The 22,028-nt window shown below is 40.4% G+C and overlaps 1 protein-coding gene across 1 annotated transcript in view; it reads right to left on the bottom strand.

Annotated features, from left to right (window-relative positions):
* Window positions 1-22,028, bottom strand: part of LOC119419392 (calcium/calmodulin-dependent 3',5'-cyclic nucleotide phosphodiesterase 1A-like) — a 52,720-nt gene that overhangs the window by 15,907 nt on the left and 14,785 nt on the right. Inside the window, exons 4-8 of the mRNA XM_037686701.1 lie at window positions 21,681-21,782; window positions 19,098-19,218; window positions 13,970-14,051; window positions 13,652-13,772; window positions 5,491-5,675 (exon numbers count right to left, since the gene is read on the bottom strand). Of these exons, the coding sequence (XP_037542629.1) occupies window positions 5,491-5,675; window positions 13,652-13,772; window positions 13,970-14,051; window positions 19,098-19,218; window positions 21,681-21,782 (611 nt within the window). The remainder of the gene's footprint in view (window positions 1-5,490; window positions 5,676-13,651; window positions 13,773-13,969; window positions 14,052-19,097; window positions 19,219-21,680; window positions 21,783-22,028) is intronic.

The following is a 22,028-nucleotide window of genomic DNA, read 5'->3' as shown; positions in this document are numbered from 1 at the left end:
ATAGAATCTGGGGTTACAATACGTAACCAACGTTTCTGACTTTCTGACTAACTGGAACAGATTCCTTGTCATGTGGGACTGCCCAATTGGAGCAGCCAACCCCTCAGGATCCAAGACTGTACCCAGGTCTAGGAACTGAGACTGGACCCAGGTCTAGGAGTCCTCACAGTGAAGCTTTTCTTTGGATCGAACTCGGCCCTTCACTCGTCTGTATCTTAAAAAATAAAAAAAAGATTAGTAAACATTATCGTGTTTGCATCATAAAGTCTAAAATAAGACTATGAAGTTTGTTACTCAAAGTAGAAAAACATTTGTAAAATTAATTGCTCCTAACATTTTTACTCATTCACAATGATATATGTTCAATTTTATATTGATTTTAGTTATTTTTATCTTAGATTTACTTTAATATTTTTGAATTATTGTGCCGGTTGCTTGTGTCATTACCTGCTGTTCCTCTGCTGCTGACTTTCTGAGTAAGTGTGTCTGTCAACTTCGGTGTAGGAGACCAGTCTGTGTTTGACTTGTGTGCAGGCCTTCCTGAAAAAAAGAAACAATTCAATAGGACAAATGTAGAAAGTAATACCCAAAAGTTGAACTTGTGTTATGGAATATTTTCATTACAGACAGCATCCCACTGCTTTATTCACACAAGAGAGTAAAGGGGGACTCAAAATCAAAACAAACTGATAGTTCTAGTCTGACAATGTTGCAGTGTTCAAATATTATGTATATTAACTACAGTGTGTGTGTGTGTGTGTGTGTGTGATGCATATACTGTACATACTGTACAGTATATACAGTATATGCAACATAAACAGTGTTATACTGTATAACACACACATATTTATATTAACTATTGACAGATTTGTTTAGTAAATGCTTTAACTGATATTTACTCACATTTTAGTACAATTTTAGCTTCATGTGCGTTTTTCTCCGTTGAAATGGTAAATGGTAAATGGTAAATGGACTGTACTTATATAGCGCTTTTCTATATTATTTCAAGATACTCAAAGCGCTTTACACTACAATCTGTGCCTCATTTACCCATCCACACAGCACTAGATCTCTACAAAGCTAATTGAACAAATCATTCTAATGAGACTAATCAGAGCTTTATCACATTCATACACTGATGGGACACACATCAGAGGCTATGAGGGGTTCAGTGTCTTGCCCAGGGACACTTCGGCATGTGACTGCTGGTGGATTCTAACCCCTAAGTCCCGCACTGGAGTACGACTGCTCAAACCACTCAGCCACAGCCGCCCCGTTTATTCACCATCATTATTTTAAGTGTGCTTTAATAACTCTGGTTTAATGACGGGTCATGTTTTGTGAGCTGCTGTAATGCCATTCTTGACCCCATCTTGAAATAAAGATGTGTAAACTGTTCTCAATCATATCTAACCAGCTAAATAAAGCTTTAAATAAAATAACATGCAGCCTCCTGACAACAAACAGTCCAGGCTCATCACGGAACTAGAACCAGAACTTTGTTGATGTGAGTGTTACGGTGTGGAGGTTAGCACGTAGCATAGCATTTCTAAGCTAACCACAGTAGTAGAGACGCTAAATCATGAAGAAAAAAATAAACAGTTCCAACACACAGACAGTTATATTCTGACATTGTTCTGACATTGTTTCACAAAATAATTTATATAGAATTTTTTGTTTACCGGACAAAAAGTGATCGGAGCATGATGTCTTCGAGAGCAGATCCTTAGCCAGACTCAACGATGTTCTGCGGTGAGCTCCTTCGATGGAGGTCCTTCACATTTCCTTATTTTTGGGATTAAGTGAAAACTACGCTTTGCCCAAACCTCTACCCGGTTGTAACATCCTTTAACCCAGCACGAAACAACCATTGCAATTTACTTAAAGAACGAAAAAAAAAAAACTCGAGAAAATTAACTACCGGTAAACTGCACTGTATCTGTACCTACTGCTACAGGCAGCCTTACAACATGGAGGATGCACCGGAAATGCCCCTGATGTTACGTCACATGGGAACTATGTATTGTATTTGTCTTTTTCACATCATAATGACAATAGAAAATACACAAATGATCCTGACCAAAAATTTACATACCATAGTTTATAACACCATGTCATTTTGCATCAATGAGAGTTTGAAATCTTTTGTGAAAGTTGTGGATGAGACACGTTATTTTTGCAATTGGTGAACCTGCCCACTCTTCTTGGCAAATATCTCCAGTTCCTGTAAATTCTTGGGATGTCTTGCATGAACTGCATTTTTTAGATCTCTCCAAAGAAGATATTGAGGTCAGGAGACGGAGATGTCTATTTCAGAACCTTCAATGTTTTCTGCTGTAGCCATTGACACGTTGACCTGGCCTCGTGTTTTGGATCATTGTCATGTTGGAATGTCCAAGAGATCCCATGCACAGTTTCCGAGCTGATAAGTGCAAATTTTCCTCCAGTATTTTCTGATAACATGCTGCATTCATCTTGCCATCAATTCTTGTCAAGTGCGTGCGTAGCTCACACATCTCCAAAATGTCCCCAAAACAAACAAAAAAAGAAACTGTCCAGATGACCTGACTGAAATTGGATTGTATACCTGGATTATATGCATGGACTTTGTTGGTTTTTAACTAGTTTGACATGACTGTCGACGAGGAAGAGGGCTGGAACCGGAGGAGGGGGCATGCCAAAGAGACCATCTTAGCATCAACATAACTGGTTTGTTCCACTTTGGAGTAAGCAGTTGGGGGAAGAATCAGTTTTGTGTTGTGTGGTTCCTTGACTGATGAAACCTTCTGGATGGAAGGTGAAACATTTCAGCACAAAAAAAAAAAAAAAAGAAACTGTCCAGATGACCTGACTGAAAATTGTTGGATTGTATACCTAGATTATTGAGCATGGACTTTGTTGGTCCCCAAAGCGTGATCCACCGCTGTGTTTCGCAGTAGGCATGGTGTTGTAAGGATTTGTGTCTTCTAGTGTATGTCTCCCTCTTGTGGTTTTTTTCAGCTCCTGGACTCCCCTGTGTTCAGTTCTGATCACACCTATTAGTAATCCCAATCACCCCAAGTGTTTCTCACTCTGTCTCGTCAGTGTTTCACTATATAAGTCTGCGTCTCATTGTTTGGTATGGCTCTTATGTTTCTGTCTTCACCCGTGTCGCCTCTTCCACGTATGTAAGTTTTGCTGCCTCGTCAGCCTCTTGTTCTTTTTAATAAATATTATTACTTGACCCTCGAGTTTCCAGAGCATCTGTCTGCATTTGGCTTCATCCACCACTAACTTCTGACAATTGTACTGTCATCATGTGCATTGTTGACTCTTCTCCAAATGTAAAGTTTATGGTTGTGGCCCAAAAGTTCAATTTTGGTCTCATCACTCCAAATAACTTGTTTCAGACTGTTTGAGGCTTTTCTCTGCGCTGTTTGGCACACTGTAAGGGGGCCGCTTTGTGGCACTGGCACAGTAATGGCTTTCTTCTGGTGTCTCGACCATGCAGCCCATATTTCTTAAAATTCTTCCTTAAGCCAAAAAGAACCCATTAGTTTCCTTTCCTTAGTTCAAGTTTCTGCCAGTGAAGCCATCTACAAGAAGGGACAGAGGCACCTGTGGCTAAGTAGTTAGAACAGTCGTCTTCCAATGCAAGAGTTGGGGGTTTGAATCCACCAGCAGTCACATGCCGAAGTGTCCCTGGGCAAGACACTGAACCCCCTCATTGCCTCCGATGTGTGTTCCATTGGTGTATGAATGTGATCTAAAGCACTGATTTAGAATCATTTGTTCACTTAGCTTTGTAGAGATAGAGTGCTGTATGAATGGGTAAATGAGGGCATAGATTGTAGTGTAAAGCACTTTGAGTATCCTGATCAGCTAGAAAGGCACTACATAAGTACAGTCCATTTACAGAGCAGACTGTACTTCTTGAGGAAGCTGAAGTCCTTCAGTGTTTGCAGCAAGATGCTGCATATCTTCTATAAGTCTTGTAGAGAGTGCTATCTCTTCTGCCATCATCTGCTGGGGGAGCAGCACCAGAGCAAGCGACTTAAAAAAGATCAACAAGCTCATAAAGAAGGCTGGCTCAGTTCTGGGGACTCTTCTAGAACTTTTGGAGATGATTGCACACAATGAGGAACATTATAGACAACCCTCAGCACCTCCTTCGTCAGACTGTTATACAACAACAGAGTGTCTTCAGTCAGAGGCTTCTTCAGATCCGCTGCAAGACAGACCACAACAAGAGAACCTTCCTGCCCACAGCCATCAGCATCTAGAGCAACTCTTTAATGAAACCAGGATGATGAGTTACATTTAATTTCCCTTTGTGCATCTCGAAACATCCACACCATGTTTTTTTCAGAAGGTCCTGTATGTCAGCTGAAGTTATTTGTGTGTTTTTGTTTGCATCACGAACAACCTCCTTGGCAGTTGTGGTTGAAATTCTTGTTGGTCTACTTGACTGTGGCTTGCTTTCAACAGAATCTCTCATTTTCTACTTCTTAGTTAGGGTCTGAACACTGCTGATTGGCAGTCTTAATTGCTTGGATATGTTTTTATATCCTTTTCCTGTTTTATAAAGTTATATTATAATTATCTCCTTTGATAAATCTTTGCTTTCCCCATGGCTTGGAATCCAACAACATCCATGTAACACCAGTTGAAACATGTCGGGAGCCTCAGGCTTTTTATACACTCCCACTTGTACAAGCAAACATATCACAGGTGAAGATAACTACCTTTAGTAGCCATTTACACGTGTGTGTGGGTGTGTCAACATGTGTGCATTTTTTATGCCAAAACTTGTTTATTGTGTTTTTGTAATATGCTAAATCAATTATGCAATTAAATGTTCAGGATTAGAAGAACTGTTTCTAGTTTATGTAAAATTTTGATAAAGCGTCTTTTAGGCATTTTCTGTTGTCATGATTTAAAAGTCAAACACAATTGTTTGAAAATAAATGGCTTCACCCAACCACTAACCATGAGTGAAATAAAGCTTGTTGTATTATTTCTCATTCTTCTGCCACCCCCCACCACCACCACCACTAATTCTGCCAGGGTATGTAAACATTTTGAGCACTTCTGTATGGTGTTCAAAATCCAAATATCTGTTCATTATGTGAAAGAGGAAGATCTATCAAGTCAATAAAGGCAGAGAACACAAAATAATTTAATGTTACGTACAAAAAATATTTGCCTGCCAATCGTTGGAAGATAGTCTGATTAAGAAAAATCCTTCATCACTCAACAACTTGTTCAACAGATTTAAAAAAATATATTTTATGCAAAATATGAAAAGAGAATTGTAATCAAACTTCAACAACTAAAGAGCTTAATCCTAAATTTGTGTTATCTTTCTGATAACTTAAAGCCACCTACATTTTCTCTCAGTTCACAGCAGTTTTGATATTTAACTTTTTCATTCACTTTTCTTCTGCTCTGATCACAGGAAATAGAGTGCAGAAACACACACTAACAAACTCTAAATGTAACTGCTTCTACCATGCACAGACAGCTCTTTCCATCGCTCCTTGTTGCTGGCGATGACACTGGAAAGGTGGAGCCTCAGACCCGGCAAATCAATGGCTGTTAGAGAAAAGTTCATCTGTCCATCGTCACTGTTCCCATGGCGACTGCTGCTGTGTCTCTGGACCGACTCCACGGTGACTGAGCCACTTCCTGTCAGACTGGACAAGGTTGGGAGCAGATTTGTAGAAAGTTAAAATGAGATACTTTGCTCATAAACCAAGTGCATGCACCCCCCCCCCCCCCACACACCAAAAAAAGGCCCCCCCCCCCCCCCCATCTTGCTTCAGTATTGATGTTACAACACGTAGAATCAGGACTGACCACAGTGTTGTTAGTCAGAGATAATAGCGCGGCACACATGCTCGCATGAATGTGGAACTGTAGGATGGAGTGTTTGTGTGACTGTACAAACTAGAATAAATAAATGTGTGTAGCCTCTATAAGTTAAAAAGACACTACAAAAATGGGTTATATTATGTTCAGGAAGACAGCATCAATTACTACAGCAAGCTTTATTCTTTTCCAGAATAATATTTTGACCTAAAGGACTTAAAAGAGTCACTCAGTAAATGAAACATAACTGCAGTTTGTTTCCTGCATCGATAATATAAAACATCTTATTTCATACCATACCAGTTTATCACCTCTAAGTAGTAAGAGCTGCCACCAAGCAAGAAACAACATGAAGACCAATGAGCTCTCCACACGTCAAAGTCATAGTGAAGTAAATATTATCATTGAATTATGAAAACATATCAGCAGTCACAGCTGGTATCAGTGGGCTAAGGGGGCTTAGCACCCCCTTTATGGTATTTACAATAAAGATGTTAAAATAAACAACTTAAAAATAACCACTTAAAACATTTTAGAAATAATGTATCACATTTTGTTAAATTTACAACAAAACTGATGTCAAACCGCCTGGGAAAAATCCCAGGGTCGTTCCAAAGGGCTAAATTCTGACAGCCCCGTTCTGTTTCTGTTCTGTCATGGTTCAAAATGATTGACAGATGTCTTGCCACGCCCCCTCAGTTTGCGGCTCATTGGGGCTAATTTTGGTCAGCCCAGGGTCAGCCTGCGGCCACAGGGTTCTTTCAATGAGGATGGACGTACAATAACATGCCACCAGCGTAAATGTATGTGGGCGTGGTTTGGCGTAGACTGTATGATGGCGCCTGTGTTTGAACTCGCTACTGTCAGTTGTCACTGCTGCAAGCTGCCGTTATTTTTCTGCATTTTTAAATCTGTTTTCTCCTGTTTTCATTTTGTATTGGGGATGTTCAATGTTGGTCTATAATCGGCAAATGCTGCTGTCCATTCGGGGGTCCATGCAGAGGAGCTGCACCCCAACTTCAGGTGCTGGCTCACCACCGAGCAGCTTCCCTTCTGGCGATTTTTGCAACCCTGTGCTGGGTTCACATGGATCTCGGAGGAATAGAAAGCGAGACAGCCGGTGTCCAGGTGAAGCTCAGACTTTTTTGGAAGCGTGGGGTCATTGTCAAACAACTCCATAAAATTCTTATCACCTGTTGCTCTGACTTTTGGGCTGATGGGGATTTTACAAACACATCCCGACATGGCTGTGTAGACTACCTGGACCTCTGCGCTACTGCTACCTCTGGTCTGTTTATCCAGAAGCTCCGGACTCATCACTGTTTCTTCCTTCTGTTGATGGACAACGTGATGTTCGTGGATCTAACCCTCAGTTTCGCCATTGTCTGAAATGGGCTGCTGCGGCAAGTACCAGAGTAAAATAAAAATAGAGTAAAAATAATAGAGTAGAATAAATAAAAATAAAAACATAGATACTGTCAAATAATGTCACATTTGATGAAATCGTCCCCTGCTTATATGCTGCAAGTGTGACAGATTTATACTGTATTCTGTTATTAGAATGAAGTGAACACTGCATGTGGTGATTATGCTAGAATTATACTGTATTCTGTGATTAGAATAAAGTAATGTTAAAATTATGGTAGATTAAAAATATAGTCTGTGCTCAGAACAGTGGAAACTGTATGATGAAACTGAGATGGAGGGTAATGCATTACCTTATCTTGCTTAATCTATGAATCTCCATCTGGAATGTATGTAAAATCATTCCAGGACAGATGGGGAGTGCATTACAGTATCTTGATTTATGATTGACCAGAGGGAGCCTAAAAGCATTCCAGGATAAAGAAGGGAGCTGAGTAAACAGGTAAATGTTATTATTAAAACAAATACGAAGAAAAGTGTTGTAATAAAACTCGTGCTGGTAACTGATGGGCTGGGAGACAAGATGATACTCTCAATACCATAAAAGGACATGTTTTTAGAATGTTTTTTCATGTTCCGAGAAACACACAACCCTAAGGTGCAGAGGCCAATCAGAGCATGACACCAGAGAATGGCACGATGAAAAAACTGGTTCTAACCAGTAATCCATCTATAAAAACCAGACACAACTACGGGGAAGTGCTGAATGGACCGTGGAGTCGATGAGACAGGACAATATTGCTATTGCCCCAGGAGCCACTCAGGGGGATTTGGACAGCTCAGAAGAGACTTCTTTTTCATCAAGATAGGAATACTCCCTTGTTCAGCCGAGCTGACGCCAGACCAGACCCCTCAAGATTAGGACTGCTTTTGGGGGTTAAGGGTGATTCCTTCCAGGGCTCTGGAGGAGAGAATTCTCTTGCCATTATCCAAAGGGCTTCGGACAGAAATGGTGAGCGGCCCCTAATATATTGTCCAAATGCTAAATTTTATACAAAATAGCAGTGTTTTTTAACTGAGTGAAAAAGTTTAGACTAAGAAAGTATTATCCTGTTTCCAGCCCTCTTGAAAAGTTATCACATAAATTGTGTGCTGTCAAGGTTGATTGTAACAGTTTGGTCAGAAATCTGGTTGGCTCATGGGACAGTTTTAGGGGTTTTGGGGGATTTAATATGCTTTGGGGCTCCAAATGTGTAACAGTCCATTCCATTAAGAGGAGGCTTTTCTTTAGGGGACCATCTATGCTCTAGGATTCAAGATCTCCTAACACAGCTCATCGGAGCCAGGAAAGCATTACCTTTGTGGACTCCCCATACCCTGAACGTCCCATCTGACCAATAGGATATTTCCTAGAACCAGGCATGGACTCTTTATCATTGATCTTATTGAATAATTGAATTTAACCATCTATAGTGTGCTAATAATGTGGTACCCCTACAAATCATTAATTAAAGCAAAGCATAAAATGTAAAACTTTGGACCATCATTTCTACACTTCGTACTCATGGATTTGGAAAGCTTGGTTCAATTCTAACAAAAAGTAGAGATTTTTAAATGTTTCTCAGCTTTGATTAAACAGCATCCTGGAATCTTATGCCTAGATTCTAAAAAATACCAGATCAGTAACAATTGCACTTCTACAACCGCAGATGGGTGACCGTGAATGCAAGTTTCTCCATGGGCAACGAACCAACCATGGCTGCTAGGTTGGGCGAGTCATGGGGTGAAATAAGGGTGTGACTTGCAATTGAAGGTCGTTAACAAACTGGGTGAGTCACCTTTAACACAGCCTTAACCTAAGGTTACTCTGGGTACTCAAGTGCTAGATTAGTTTGATATACCCCTTGGAGGAGAGACTGCAGTGGGGTTTAGCCTAATCCTAGTGGTGACCCTTCTGGGTAGATTGAGAATACAAATAGCAGCAGATAACTAAATGGCTAACACTGTAGAATACAGACAGGATCAAAACAAATCACACAGTGTTAAAGGCCAGGGAATAAAAGTTGTTTTTTAAGTAAGACTTAAAAACAGTGAGAGTGGGAGCCTGCCTGACACGCAGTGGTAACTCATTCCACAATATTGGACTTGCAACAGAGAACACCCTGTCACCTCTGAGCTTACGACGGGTTCCTAGAACTGAAAGAAGCATCTGGTCTGCTGACCTCGGAGAGTGCAGTGGGACATATGGCTGCAGAAGATCAGTGAGATAAGAGGGGGCAGAACTGTTTAGTGATTTAAAAACATACATGAGTATTTTGAACTGGATTTGAAGGTGAATGGGTAGCCAGTGCAGGGAGGCCAAAACTGGGGTAATGTGCTCTCTATTGCCTGTACCAGTTCAAAATCGGGCTGCAGCATTTTGGACCAGTTGCAGTCATGCAAAGGAGGACTGACTGATTCCAAACAGAAGCACACTGCAGTAATCGGGCCTGGATATTATGAACACATGGATCACTGTCTCAAGATTATTTTTGGACAGTATGGGCTTCAGTTTAGAAAGTTGTCTCAACTGAAAAAAAAACAGGATTTAACAATCATGTGTACGTGACTGTTAAGTTTCAAGGAAGGATCCATTATTACTCCCAGATTTGTGACTCTTTTTTTTCAAGAACAGGGCTAGAGAAGAAAGGTCAATGCAGTGGTTCATGAACTTGCCATTGGGACGGAACAACATGACTTCAGATGTCTTCTCATTGAAACTCAAGAAGTTTAAAGCCATCTAGTCCCTGATGTCAGTCAGGCAGTCAAGAAGAAGTTGAATAGAGCGTGTTCCACTGTGCCTCAGGGGGAAGTAAATTTGACATTCATCAGCATAGAAATGAAAGGGTATGTTGTGTTTGCAGAAAATAGCACCTAGTGGCAGCAGGTATAAAGAAAAGAGAAGGGAACCAAGGATGGACCCCTGTGGTACCCCCATTGAAGCGCTGCCAATGCTGATCTAAAATCTTTGATGTTGACACAAAAGGTTCTGTCAGAGAGTTAGGATTTAAACCGTTTGAAGGCTGACCCTGTGATGCCCACTCACTGCTCCAGCCTAGAAATGAGGATCCCATGTTTGATGGTGTCAAAAGCAGATGTAAGGTCCAATATGACAAGCAGCACAGAATCACCTGCATCTGTGGCTAGGAAAATGTCATTAAAAAACTTCAGTAGAGCAGTTTCAGTGCTGTGGAGAGCTTTAAAGCCAGATTGGAGTAACTCTAAGATAGCATGATCCTCCAAGAAACATTTCAACTGGGACTCAACTATATTTTCCAGTAGTTTAGAGGCAAATGGGAGTCTGGAGACAGGCCTGAAGTTGGACACGACTGAGGGGTCAAGGTTAGGTTTTTTCAGGAGAGATTGGACAGCAGCATGTTTAAAAGTTTTTGGCACCACACCTAAGGATAAACTGCTATTCACAATAGCGAGAATAGAAGGGCCCAGAATAGGAAAAACCTCCTTTAGGAGTCGAGGGAGGACAAAGTCAAATGGGGAACCAGATGGCTTCATGCTGCACATTACCTGCTCCAGAGAAGACAGAGAGATGGGCTCAAAGTGGTCAAACACAGCTAAACATTGAGATGGGATGGACGGATCATGAGCTGGTAGGGAAATGAGTGCCCGTAACTTTTTCTAAAATGAAATAGAAAAAAATTCTCACACAGCTCAGTTGAAGCTTCCTGATGTTAAGGTTCACTGAGGTGAAGAACTGAGTTCAGGGTGCAGAAGATAACACCGGGGTTGTAAGAGTTGGAGACAATTATATCAGAGAAGTATTTAGATTTAGCAGCTTTAACTGCTTTCTGATAATGATGCCAACTCTCCCTTAGCATTTGAAAAGAAACCTGCAGCCTGTCTTTCCTCCACCTGTGCTCTGCTCTCCAGCACTGTTGCTGCTGTTACACTTGAATTTCCCATCCGTGGGACAATAAAGGCTGTTTCTATTCTATTCAATTCTATTCTGATGTCTAACGGCTTGAGTGACGTCATTCAGCCAAAGTTCTGATCTAAGTTTCGCTTTTCTGGTTTTAACAGAGCAACACGGTCCAGAACATTTAAACAGACAGAATGAAGCTGAAGTGTTAGCTACTCTGTTTTAAGAGACACCAAAGGCTGTTTGATCCTTTCAGAGTTAAAAACTTAAGTGAAATGAGCAGCAGTGAAATGGTTAATGGTGCGTGCGGTACGTACAGGAGCATACAGCTTAGCAGTAGGACAAGGAGGGGTGAAATCGAACAACACAGGCATGTGGTCTGAAAACACATTGTTGCCGATTTTCAAATGACAAACATAGACATCACGTGTTAACACGAGGTCCAGTGTGTGTCCGTGTTCTTGGGTGGGACCGTTTACCTGCTGAGTTAAATTAAAAGAGTCCAATAAGTCTAGAAAGTCCTTCACTAAGGACTTCTCCTGACAACAGACTTGAATATTAAAGCCCCCAATGATTAAAACGTGATCATATCTCAGTGTGATATCAGACTAAATATCAAAGAATTCACTTATGAAATCCTTGGATCAAGTGGGCCGGTAGACAAGTATGCACAGAACCGGAGGAGAATGACCAATTTCAAAAACACTCAGTTCAAAGGTGGAGCAGGAAACTGGGATGGACAACTGTTTACATGCAAAGTTTGGTTTAAAGACTGTTAATAATCCACCACTGCACCGGCCTGATGGCCACGGGGCATTAAAACACAGACAGTCCAGAGAAAATAATTCCACCAAGGCGCTAGACTCACCAACAGACATCCAAGTCTCTGTGACACAGAGAAAATCCAACTCTTCATCTTTAAAAAAAAGTCATTGAGGATAAAAGTCTTGTTGGAAACGGATCTTGCGTTGATCAGGTACAACCTGATAGGGTCCAACGCAGACACAGCCGTGGTAGGGGGAGCTCGCACCAGCGGCCACAGATTTTGAAGAATAGCACCTCCTGGTCAACTTGTGCCGTGCGCAGGTAAACTCCAGTTGTTTACATGGAATGAGTGTGCGGGTAGCTGGTCAACAGCAGGGCCCCTGAAGCACCACAGGTCAGATCCAGAATGAGACCCATAACTCTTGACAGAATAATCCACACTGTGCCTCAGTTTCACCAAAAAACCCCACACGTTTCCCTTGTCATATGTGACGTCTCCTCCGGGGAGAAAGGCCAGGGTCACATAGAAGGAATGTAGGAATCCCAGACAGAACTGGTGGAGGAGAATCCTGACCTCTGTAGAAAAACTCTGCAGGCAGTTCAGCAAAACTATGGAGTTCCAAAAGTGACCAAAAATCATACTGCAAATATGAGTCGATACACTGCACAAAGTAATGTAAAAATAACAAAAATAGAAAGAAAACGGAAAGCGATGGATGGCAAGCCCTACAAACCAGCACCATCTTGGAATTATCATATGGAAAACAACAAGAGGTTAATGATAATTCTGATGAAGCTGGGGATCTCCTCTGAAGAGACAGGAGTTTCTGTCTATAGCTGCACAAAGCTGGGTTATATGGAAGGTCTGGACAGAAAACATATTTTCTTAAAAAGTAACAAGACAGACTGTTTAGTTTGTTAAAAGGCGTATTGAAAATTCCTCAAACGTGGATAAAAGTTCTGTGGTGAGATGAGACTAAATCTGAACGTTTTGTCTATCATATGTGCGGATGTGGCTGAGTGGTTAGAGCAGTCGTTCTCCAATGCAAGAGTTGGGGTTTTGAATCCACCAGCAATCACATGCAAAAGTGTTCCAGGGCAAGACACTGAACCCCTCGTTGCCTCTGATGTGTGTCCCATCGGTGTATGAATGTGATAAAGCACCGATTAGTCTCTTTAGAATGATTTGTTCAATTAGCTTTGTAGAGATCTAGTAGTGCTGTATAAATGGGTAAATGAGGGCACAGATTGTAATGTAAAGCGCTTTGAGTATCTCGATAAGATACAGTAGAAAGGCGCTATATAAGTACAGTCCATTTACCATTCCATTTATCAAAAACAACATTGTGTCTGAGGCTCATCGACCATCTCTCATCATGCTAAGAACATCATCCACAGGGAAGCATGGTAGTGGCAACATTATGCTGTGGCAATACCATAGTTTTTATCTGCAAGGGCTATAAACCTGGTCAGAGTTAAAAAGAAGACAAATGGACAAAATAAGAGAAATTCTCGAGGGAAACCTGTTTGAGTCTTCCAAAAATTTCCGACTGGTCCTGGCTTTTTTTTTTCTTCCCCCATTTGTTTAAAAATATATTTAATCTTTAAAGTGGAAGTTGTATGAATTAAAATGAGCCCAAATTACTTTTATACTCCAGGCCATAAGGCAACAAATCAGATAAAATACAAAATAGGGTGAATACCATTGCATCCCACTGTATAGTCCCCTCATTGTGGTTGTTGTAATCAACGTACCTGGACCTTCTGTTTCCAGTCTCTATGGCCTTTCTGTCCTCATCTATCAGTGGACCAATCACCTTCTCTGTTGTGTCGATCAGAACAGTAAACGTTGGCTCCACGATAAAGTCGATGAATCCTGTAACCATAAAAGCCAGCATTTTGAAAATAAAGGTGTAGTATGGACATCAGTGGAAAAAGGTGAAAATACAGGAAGTGAACATGAACTCATACTCTTAAAAAAAAAAAAACTACGTATATATATATATATATATATATACACACATCTAATCTTCAAAAACAGGTTACTCAAGATGACAAGTCTTTATTTCATACCTATCTGTGACTGGGCGATCATGGTAGCCTTTCGATCACAGAGAGGAGAAAAAGGGAGGCCCAGTTCCACCTCTTTATCTCCCTGGAAAAGAAACATCAAAATAATTGTCACTCATTCATTATTTAACAACCAGCTTGTTTGTTTTATAAATCAGTTGTACTGCAAGTTTCTGTGGTCACAGACCATCATGGAACATGATGACAGCTGCAAGTATGGGAAGCTGTAATTCATATATTTAATGGGTGTTCTCTTGTCAGAGTCAGAGAGATTTATTTGTCATACACACCACACGTGATACATGAGGTGGGACAAAACTATGTACATAGGGTCCCAGTTACATCCAACATAAACACAAATTGTAAAGAAACCATTAGTAATTTAGTAAATAGTAGTACAGTAAAGTAAGTAAGTAAAGTAGAAAATTTAGTAAAGTAGTACATTTGTGGAGTGTCCATCAAAGTTAAGTCAGGTCCTCTGGGCGGGTTCTTCTTGTCTTTTCATCCAAAAGACTTCATCAGTCCGAAGAGCCACAACAAACTTAGTCTTATAAATAGCACCTTCACATAATGGGTCAACCAGTTTGATAATGCTCAGATGGTTTCTGGAGTCCGCCATCTCCCCCGCTGACTCGTTTGAGGCAGCTATAGGGGAACACCTCACCTCAGGAAGAGATCACCTCACTCTGAAAAACTACTGTGTTTTGGTGTTGAAACTGTCAAAATAAGATTCATCTATTCCCTTGGGAACAAACAGACATAATTTCACAAATATTGTCTCAGCTTACAAACTTCCCAAGCTGATACTAATGTAATACAAAAACTGTTGTGTTAACCTCATTAATCCAATATTAATTCATTTCCCATGAAACTGAGAGGTTGTTTTTCGAGGCTTTGTTCAACTAACCTTGGCATTTCTAAACACCCAAACTTTCTACTTATCGAAAAGGAGTACTTCTCTCAGACTTGTTCCTATGAAGATAAAAAGAAAAAGACTTTGTCCTCAATTTGACATTCGTTTTTTAGGTGATCTATGGTCAACAGTGACACCTCTGTTTTAAAATTGCATGTTTTAAGTTTACTACTAAAGATGTCATAGTTTGAATGTTTATTCATGAGAAATGTGTGTTTTAAGTAATCTTTCTTAAGATAATACATTTGTCTTATTTTCTCTTTAGAAGGAAACTTTTTAGGCAGAACAAGGATTTTAGATTGATTTACTAAGGCCCTTATGAAAAACAAGGCCAAGAGTTAGAACCACCTCTTCCTTGAGAGGTGGACCAATCCTCAGTCTGTTGTAGCAGACATGTAAGTTTCACTTTACACTGGACCTCAGAGAGGGAAGAAACACTTTCTTGGACTTCGAGAAACTTCAGAGGAAGACACATCCTCCTAGAGAGACATCCTAGTAAGAAAGAGGAGAGAGAGAAACACCCTTCTACAGATGTCTCAAGACGAGAGACAAAAAGAAAGGATGAAGTTCGCAGAACCCAGCATTTAACTGTTAGCATTCTCCGTGCATGCATGGGTTTTCTCCGGGTGCTCCGGTTTCCTCCCACAGATCAAAAACATGTTAGGCTGATTGGTAACTCTAAATTGTCCCTAGGTGTGAGTGAGAGAGTGAATGGTTGTTTGTCTCGTTTGTCTCTATGTGTCCCTGTGATGGATTTGCGACCTGTCCAGGGTGTACCCCGCCCCTCGCACAGTGATTGCTGGACATGGGCACCGGCAACCCCCGTGACCCAAAATGGAAGAAGCGGGTAAAGATAATGGATGGATGGAACTTCAAATGCTTAAATGGACTTGTACCCAAACCATTAAGCAATTATACAGAAACTGCAGGGCTACAGCAGTTCTACCAGAGTGTCTTTAAATGGTGACTGTAAGGTTCCTTTTTGTAGAACCCTTTTTGTTCAAAGTGCATTCTCTGTGAGAGGATCCACAGTTTTGAACTCATGCTGTCAATGTAAAGTCTTTAACCAGTTTCAATATGTTTAAAAAACAAACGTTTTAACCCATTTGTTTTATGCGTATATGACTCATCTAGTTTAGAAAAATCCTTTAGTTTTGAGATTTGACCTTCCATTTTGTCTAAACAAACTTAAATGAGTGCTTCACCTCTGCTGCACCTCTGCGTAACAGAAGAACGCACAGAGAATGCACCTGCTTCATTGTCCCTATGGGACAGCACTGCCCCCTATTGGTGCGGCAAGGTATAATCTGCTTCACCTCTGTGAATTTTCAACGTGCATTATGACCAGTTAGAAAGCAGAAATGTGTCACACATTCATTCAATATATTAGACAGTCTGTAGAATATTAGCATGTGTAGCACATGTGTAATCAAACATGTATATTGGCGATATAAAGAGACATCAATGGCCATGCACAAACCACCTACTTCATATGTTGTAAATGACACAGCGCCCCCAGAGGTGAACCAGAGCACTACACTGCCTCACCCCGTATTGTTTGAACAGGCAATGTGTAAATTCCGCAATTTTGACCACTGAAGTGTTGAAATAATCCAGAAAACAGTTTTATAAAACATTTTTATAGAACAGTCAAGTGGTCAAATATATTTTATCTGATCATTGTCAGTATTTTACTTGTCATGATGACAGGAAAGGCACTGCCTCACTTGCCTCCCCTGACTGCATGTCACTGGTTGACACCCACTGGTTGACCCATTATGTGAAGGTGCTATTTATAAGACTGAGTTTGTTGTGGCTCCTCAGACTGAAGAAGTCTTTTGAATGAAAGAAGAAATGTTTCAACAAAAATAATCCATCCAGAGGACCTGACTTAACTTTGTTGGATTTTTCTACCTGGATTATTGAGCATGAATCAAGATATTGTGGAGTGTGTGTGTATAAAATTGTTGATTTTCCACACAAGCAATTACTTGCTGAGGAACTAGGTTTAAGTGCTTCAGTGAGACATTATTCGGTTCTTTATTGTCTTGTTTTTCATGAGTCGTGATGCAGTGCATCAGTGCAATACAGACATGTTCCTGTTTTTAGTATTTTACCTCGTTTCGTAATGTAGCTTGTTTTTACTTTGTTTTATATTACTACTTTTATTTACCTTTCATTTTATATGCATTTTATGGCTGTTTATTGTTGTGTGGTTTTGTCTAAATCAGGTCTCTCTTGTAAATGAGTCCTTGTGACTCAATAAGACTAACCTGTAGAAATAAAGCTTGTATTTTCTGTGTTGTAATTCTTTTAGTCCAAGAAAAAGATACCTTTCTATTTAACTTTGTATCTATTTATTACCCTTTTATTTATTTATTTACTGCTTGTACGACAGTGTTTGGGTGTATGGGCGACTGCAACAAAGTAAAGATTCACCACAATCTGCTGCTTCCTTAGATAACTTTTACTAATTGGCTTTTATAATATATGTGAATGTTTCTGTTCAGTGCCCTGAGATGATCTTTGTTGTGACTTGGCATGTTATAAATAAACTGAATTGAATTGTTTACAGTTAATGAAAATAAGTGTACAATATGACATCTTTTTAAAAAAAAATTAAATGTTAACAAATCCTACAGCTCTTGTTTTGCTACAGTTTAACCACTAGTAATAGTTTGTTTTTCTGTCACTATTATAGTAAAAAAAAAGCTACTTGGCATTTATATAATTTTCCCTTTCATGAACTGTGACCCTTGTACTAAGATACGGTATATATCAAACCATAACTTCATCTTTGCACCCAACCCAATGCTGCTGATCTCATGCTGCTGATTATTTCATGCTGCTGTATTCATTCATTCGTACTCATCCACCAACAAAGACTCATGTTTGTGCTGCTGTTGTTCGGTGTATTGTTTGGCACTAATAGTGACTAGCATATTTCTTAGTGTATATCTTAGATTCTTATTTACTGTTTCTTTTTACACTTTATGTTTTTGCTATTGTTGGATGTAACTGGGACCCTGTGTACACAATTTCATTCCACCTCATGTACCACATGTGATGCAAATGACAATAAAGAACTGTGACTTGACTTGACTTGAACCAATGGTGTGTTTAGCCTCAACTATGATAAAAATATAACAAAAGATATTAGAAATATATATTTAAAAAAAAAATTGCAATGGTTAACAAGGCTGTTTGTTAAATGACTGCATACAAATTCATATTATAATCATCAGGGTCATGAGTTTCTGCAACTTTCATTTTGTGGGTCAACAGCTGAAAAGTTTGGGAACCACAAACTTAACAAATGTACCAACCAGTATTTAATCTAATGTTTCATTTGTTTGATATTTTGTGTTGTAAATAGTTTATCATAAAGACAACCTAAAGGAGCCTCCAGTCCTCTGACTTATCCAGGTTTTTGAGGACCAGCTTGAGTGTTGTATATTTTGGGGTTTGTGTTAGAGATATCACTCATTTCTAACCCGAGCCCTAAGCCCGGCCCCACCCGACCCGGATTAGGGCCAGGCCATAATAATGTGCGGGCCGGGTCGGTGTCAGGCTTTTGATTGCATCAGCGGAAGCGTGTGGCTGACGATCTAATTATATGGTAACGTGGCTTGCCATACTATCACTAGCTGCACACAGCCATCTGACCATCCGCTGACTGGCCTTGAAAGAGGTAAACAGTTCAGTTAAGCTTCAGATGGACTATTGCCAGTGATCCATCAGCCCAAATGGACGTTCATTCAGCCACTGCACTCAGTGGACGTGCACGGCTGACGACCCAAACAGGTGAGATCACAAAATAGCCGACATGTTGGAGCAGGGTCCCTGTCTGAATAATGCAGAATGCAGGCAGAAGCAGGGGCACTTTGACGGCCATGAAATGACAAACACCCCCTCAGATTCGATCTTCTGCCCCCTTAGCTGTGTGCGTTTGCCGACCGTTAATAAATATGTAAGCAGTCAAAGCTTAATTAAAAATGTTGTGGGTTTTTTGAGTTTGAACCTATAATTACAGTTAATTCATCGAGTCGAGTGGGGTTTGGAAATGATGGCTATGGACTGGGGCCGGGCCGGGTCAGGTTGGATTTTTTGGGCCCAAATACAACTCTAGTTTGTGTGAGATAATCAGTGACAAACTGGACTTGGAGACAGTATTTTGTTGAACAGGAACCTTACACATGTAGAAATATAGTTTAGTACCTGTCTGAAGAACTCTTCCATCAGACTATGAGTCCAGTGGTAGTGCAGCGGCCAGGCTTTTGCAGGATGGCTGATGTCTGCGGCGTGAAGCATCAGAGACAAGACTTTCACCTTGTCGACACTGAAAGGAAACAACAAAGCAGTTCCAGTACAATACAAAACTCAAAGAATAAAGCCAAAGCAACAAAGAGCACAGCAGAGACTAAAATAAATGCAGGACTGCATGGAGAGGCTGCCCTACAACAGCAACCATCTTTCAAACATGCTGTTGTAGGGCAGCCTCTCCATGCAACACGTGTTTTTATTGTAGACTGTACAGTCTGCATCAGAAACACAAGCCACATCAGCTCGCTGACAAGCTGATAACAGTGTCTTCCCTAAAATCTCATCCAAGCATGAGGCGACAAGCGTGACAGCTGCCCACCCCCAACTAACACCTCCTCATCTCTGAAAGGGCTTGGCAAGCAGGGAGGGGGAAACTGTAATGGTCCAGTCAGTGCCGGTCCTGTGAAAGCCCCTGCAGGGACACTGCTCCATCTGGTAGCCTGCAGGACCTTATGTTGGGCCGTTACACCAAACACCCACTGTTGATTTGGTGTGTCCATCAGATGGACCAGTCTCACACAAGTCTCCCAAGAAGCAGGGCTCGTGAGGTTTTTTTTTTTTTCAAATATGGAAAGAATTTAAATTTGGAAGTTTGATTATTGATTAGACAATTTTGTGAACGGAATGAGAAATATTTGCTGCAAGTCGAGAGGGAGAACTAAGAAGACATTTTGTTCCTCAGCCAGTAGGGCTGAGTACCGAACCGCGTTTATTCAGCACAAAAAAAGGAATTGTCCAGATGACCTGACTGAAAAATGTTGGATATTTATGTTAATGTTTTCCTCACATGCGACTCTGACCCTGATGTGAGGAGGGCAGACAAAAGAAAAGCGAGATGGGGGTCACAGGACAGTCACAAACTTTGTTGTTAAAAGTTTGCTGCCTTTTTCTACAGTGGAGGCTGCAGTATCTAAAAAAGTTAAGTCTGGTCCTCTGGACATTCAAAAGACAAAACAAAGCAACAAAAAAAAATGTAGAAACGTTTCATCTTTCATCCGTAAGACTTCTTCAGTCTTACTTGTCGTACTGTAGCTGTGACTGTTGGAGTGTAGTTGGTGACTCAAAATTGAGAAAAATACAACATTTTTCAGTTGTCTCCATTCTGAGTGTTTGCAGACAGTATTTTGCACACCCAATTTTCTGATATTACTCTTTATTTTCATATGCATAGCTTGCAAGCCTGACTGTGCTCATCTCATTGTCCAACTTGACCCACAATGTAACTTTAGCTCTTTTTGCACCTGCCTTCATTACTGCACCCACATTTATGATTTAATCTACCAGAGTACACTTTTGAAATGAAGACATATTAGAACCAGTTATAACAATAACTAATATTTATTAGTGGAGTGTTTGGACATGGACTTTCAGACTTGAGTCCTAGATATCTTTAGTCAGAGGAGAGCACTTGTTTACATGTTAAAATTGTACAGGAAGGGCTTTGGTCCGAGAGTAACTTCAACTGGGGGTTAGCTTCCTTTATTGCCAGGACGACCAGTTCTTGTGAGTACGCACAGGTCTCTTCTTTGATGAGATTCCTCTCCGGAGACTAGCGTCTAGTCTAACTATATCATATAGTGAGTATGTCAGGTTGGTCCAGGGGAGCGGGGTAGAAAGAAACTTCCTGTATCAGAACAGAAAGCGAGGGGTAGTTGAGACGCGGTGTCTCTGAGGACCTTGGACAGCTCTAGCAATGTAGAATTATGGAAACTCAAAACTGGTGGAGATGCCCCAAAAAACTTTGATTATTTTGAGAAAAAAAAATCCCAAATTTCCTAAAAAATTATACAATTTAAGGGACAAGGCTGTAAGCTTCTGTGACACATGCAATAAAATACAGAGCCCTACAGTCACAGCACAGTGAGATACTGGCACAACCTGCAAGAAGAGTAAAAGGAGAAATGGACAGACAGGCGTCAAGCATTTAATTAGAAAGCATCCTGGATGTCTCTATCTTGAGGTTTTCCAGGCATATAGCCCTGAGAGGAGACCATTGGGCAGGAGGATTATGTGCCCGCTCTGGCCTGGGAATGCTTTCATATCTGCCAGGAGGAGCTGGGGAGTGTTGGGGAGAGGGAGGTCTGAGTTTCCCTTCTGTACATGTTACCTCTGTGAAACAGCCATGGATAGGTGAGAAACCTGAATGGATGAATGGATGGATGGATGGATGGATGGATGGATGGATGGATGGATGGATGGATGGATAGATGGATGGATGGCATACCTAAAACTAAAGCGAACACAACACACACACACCTTTTTTTAGATTGGGATTTGATAAGATAAAGATAGGAGTGAGTAATAGCCAGCCAATGGAGCTGGTTTCTAGAATTATCATCTCTTTGTCAGAACACAGAGAAGAGATATTTAGAAAGTATGAACACACATCTTAAGATCTGAATAATTTGGTTTATATTTCTAATTTTACTGATTATTACTAGAGAAAGAAAGCCGTGAGGTCACAACTGCGGTACTGACCCATTTGTTTGTGTCAGGGTGTTCCTCATGGTCTTAATCTGCTGGAAGTGGCAGGACATGTCTGTGGACATCACCATCTCTATCACCAGAGACCTCAGTTCCCTGTCAATAATAAATTCACAAAAGTATCAAGGACCACATAGGAAGACAAATATAAATAATCTGTCATCTATAAATAATTGAGGAGCAGGAAAACACAAACTAAGGGTTGGTTACTCATGTAATTAAAAAGGTAATTATGGAGAGAAAATATTTTAAATTTAACTGGAATGCCATCTTACAAAAAAATACATATATACATATATATATATATATATATATATATATATATATATATACATACATATA

Source organism: Nematolebias whitei, chromosome 13 (assembly GCF_014905685.2).
Source record: "Nematolebias whitei isolate Nwh7 chromosome 13, NemWhi1, whole genome shotgun sequence".
NCBI classification, from domain to species: domain Eukaryota; kingdom Metazoa; phylum Chordata; class Actinopteri; order Cyprinodontiformes; family Rivulidae; genus Nematolebias; species Nematolebias whitei.
Note: the sequence above shows the minus strand (reverse complement) of the source record. Positions and strands in the feature narration are given on the sequence as shown.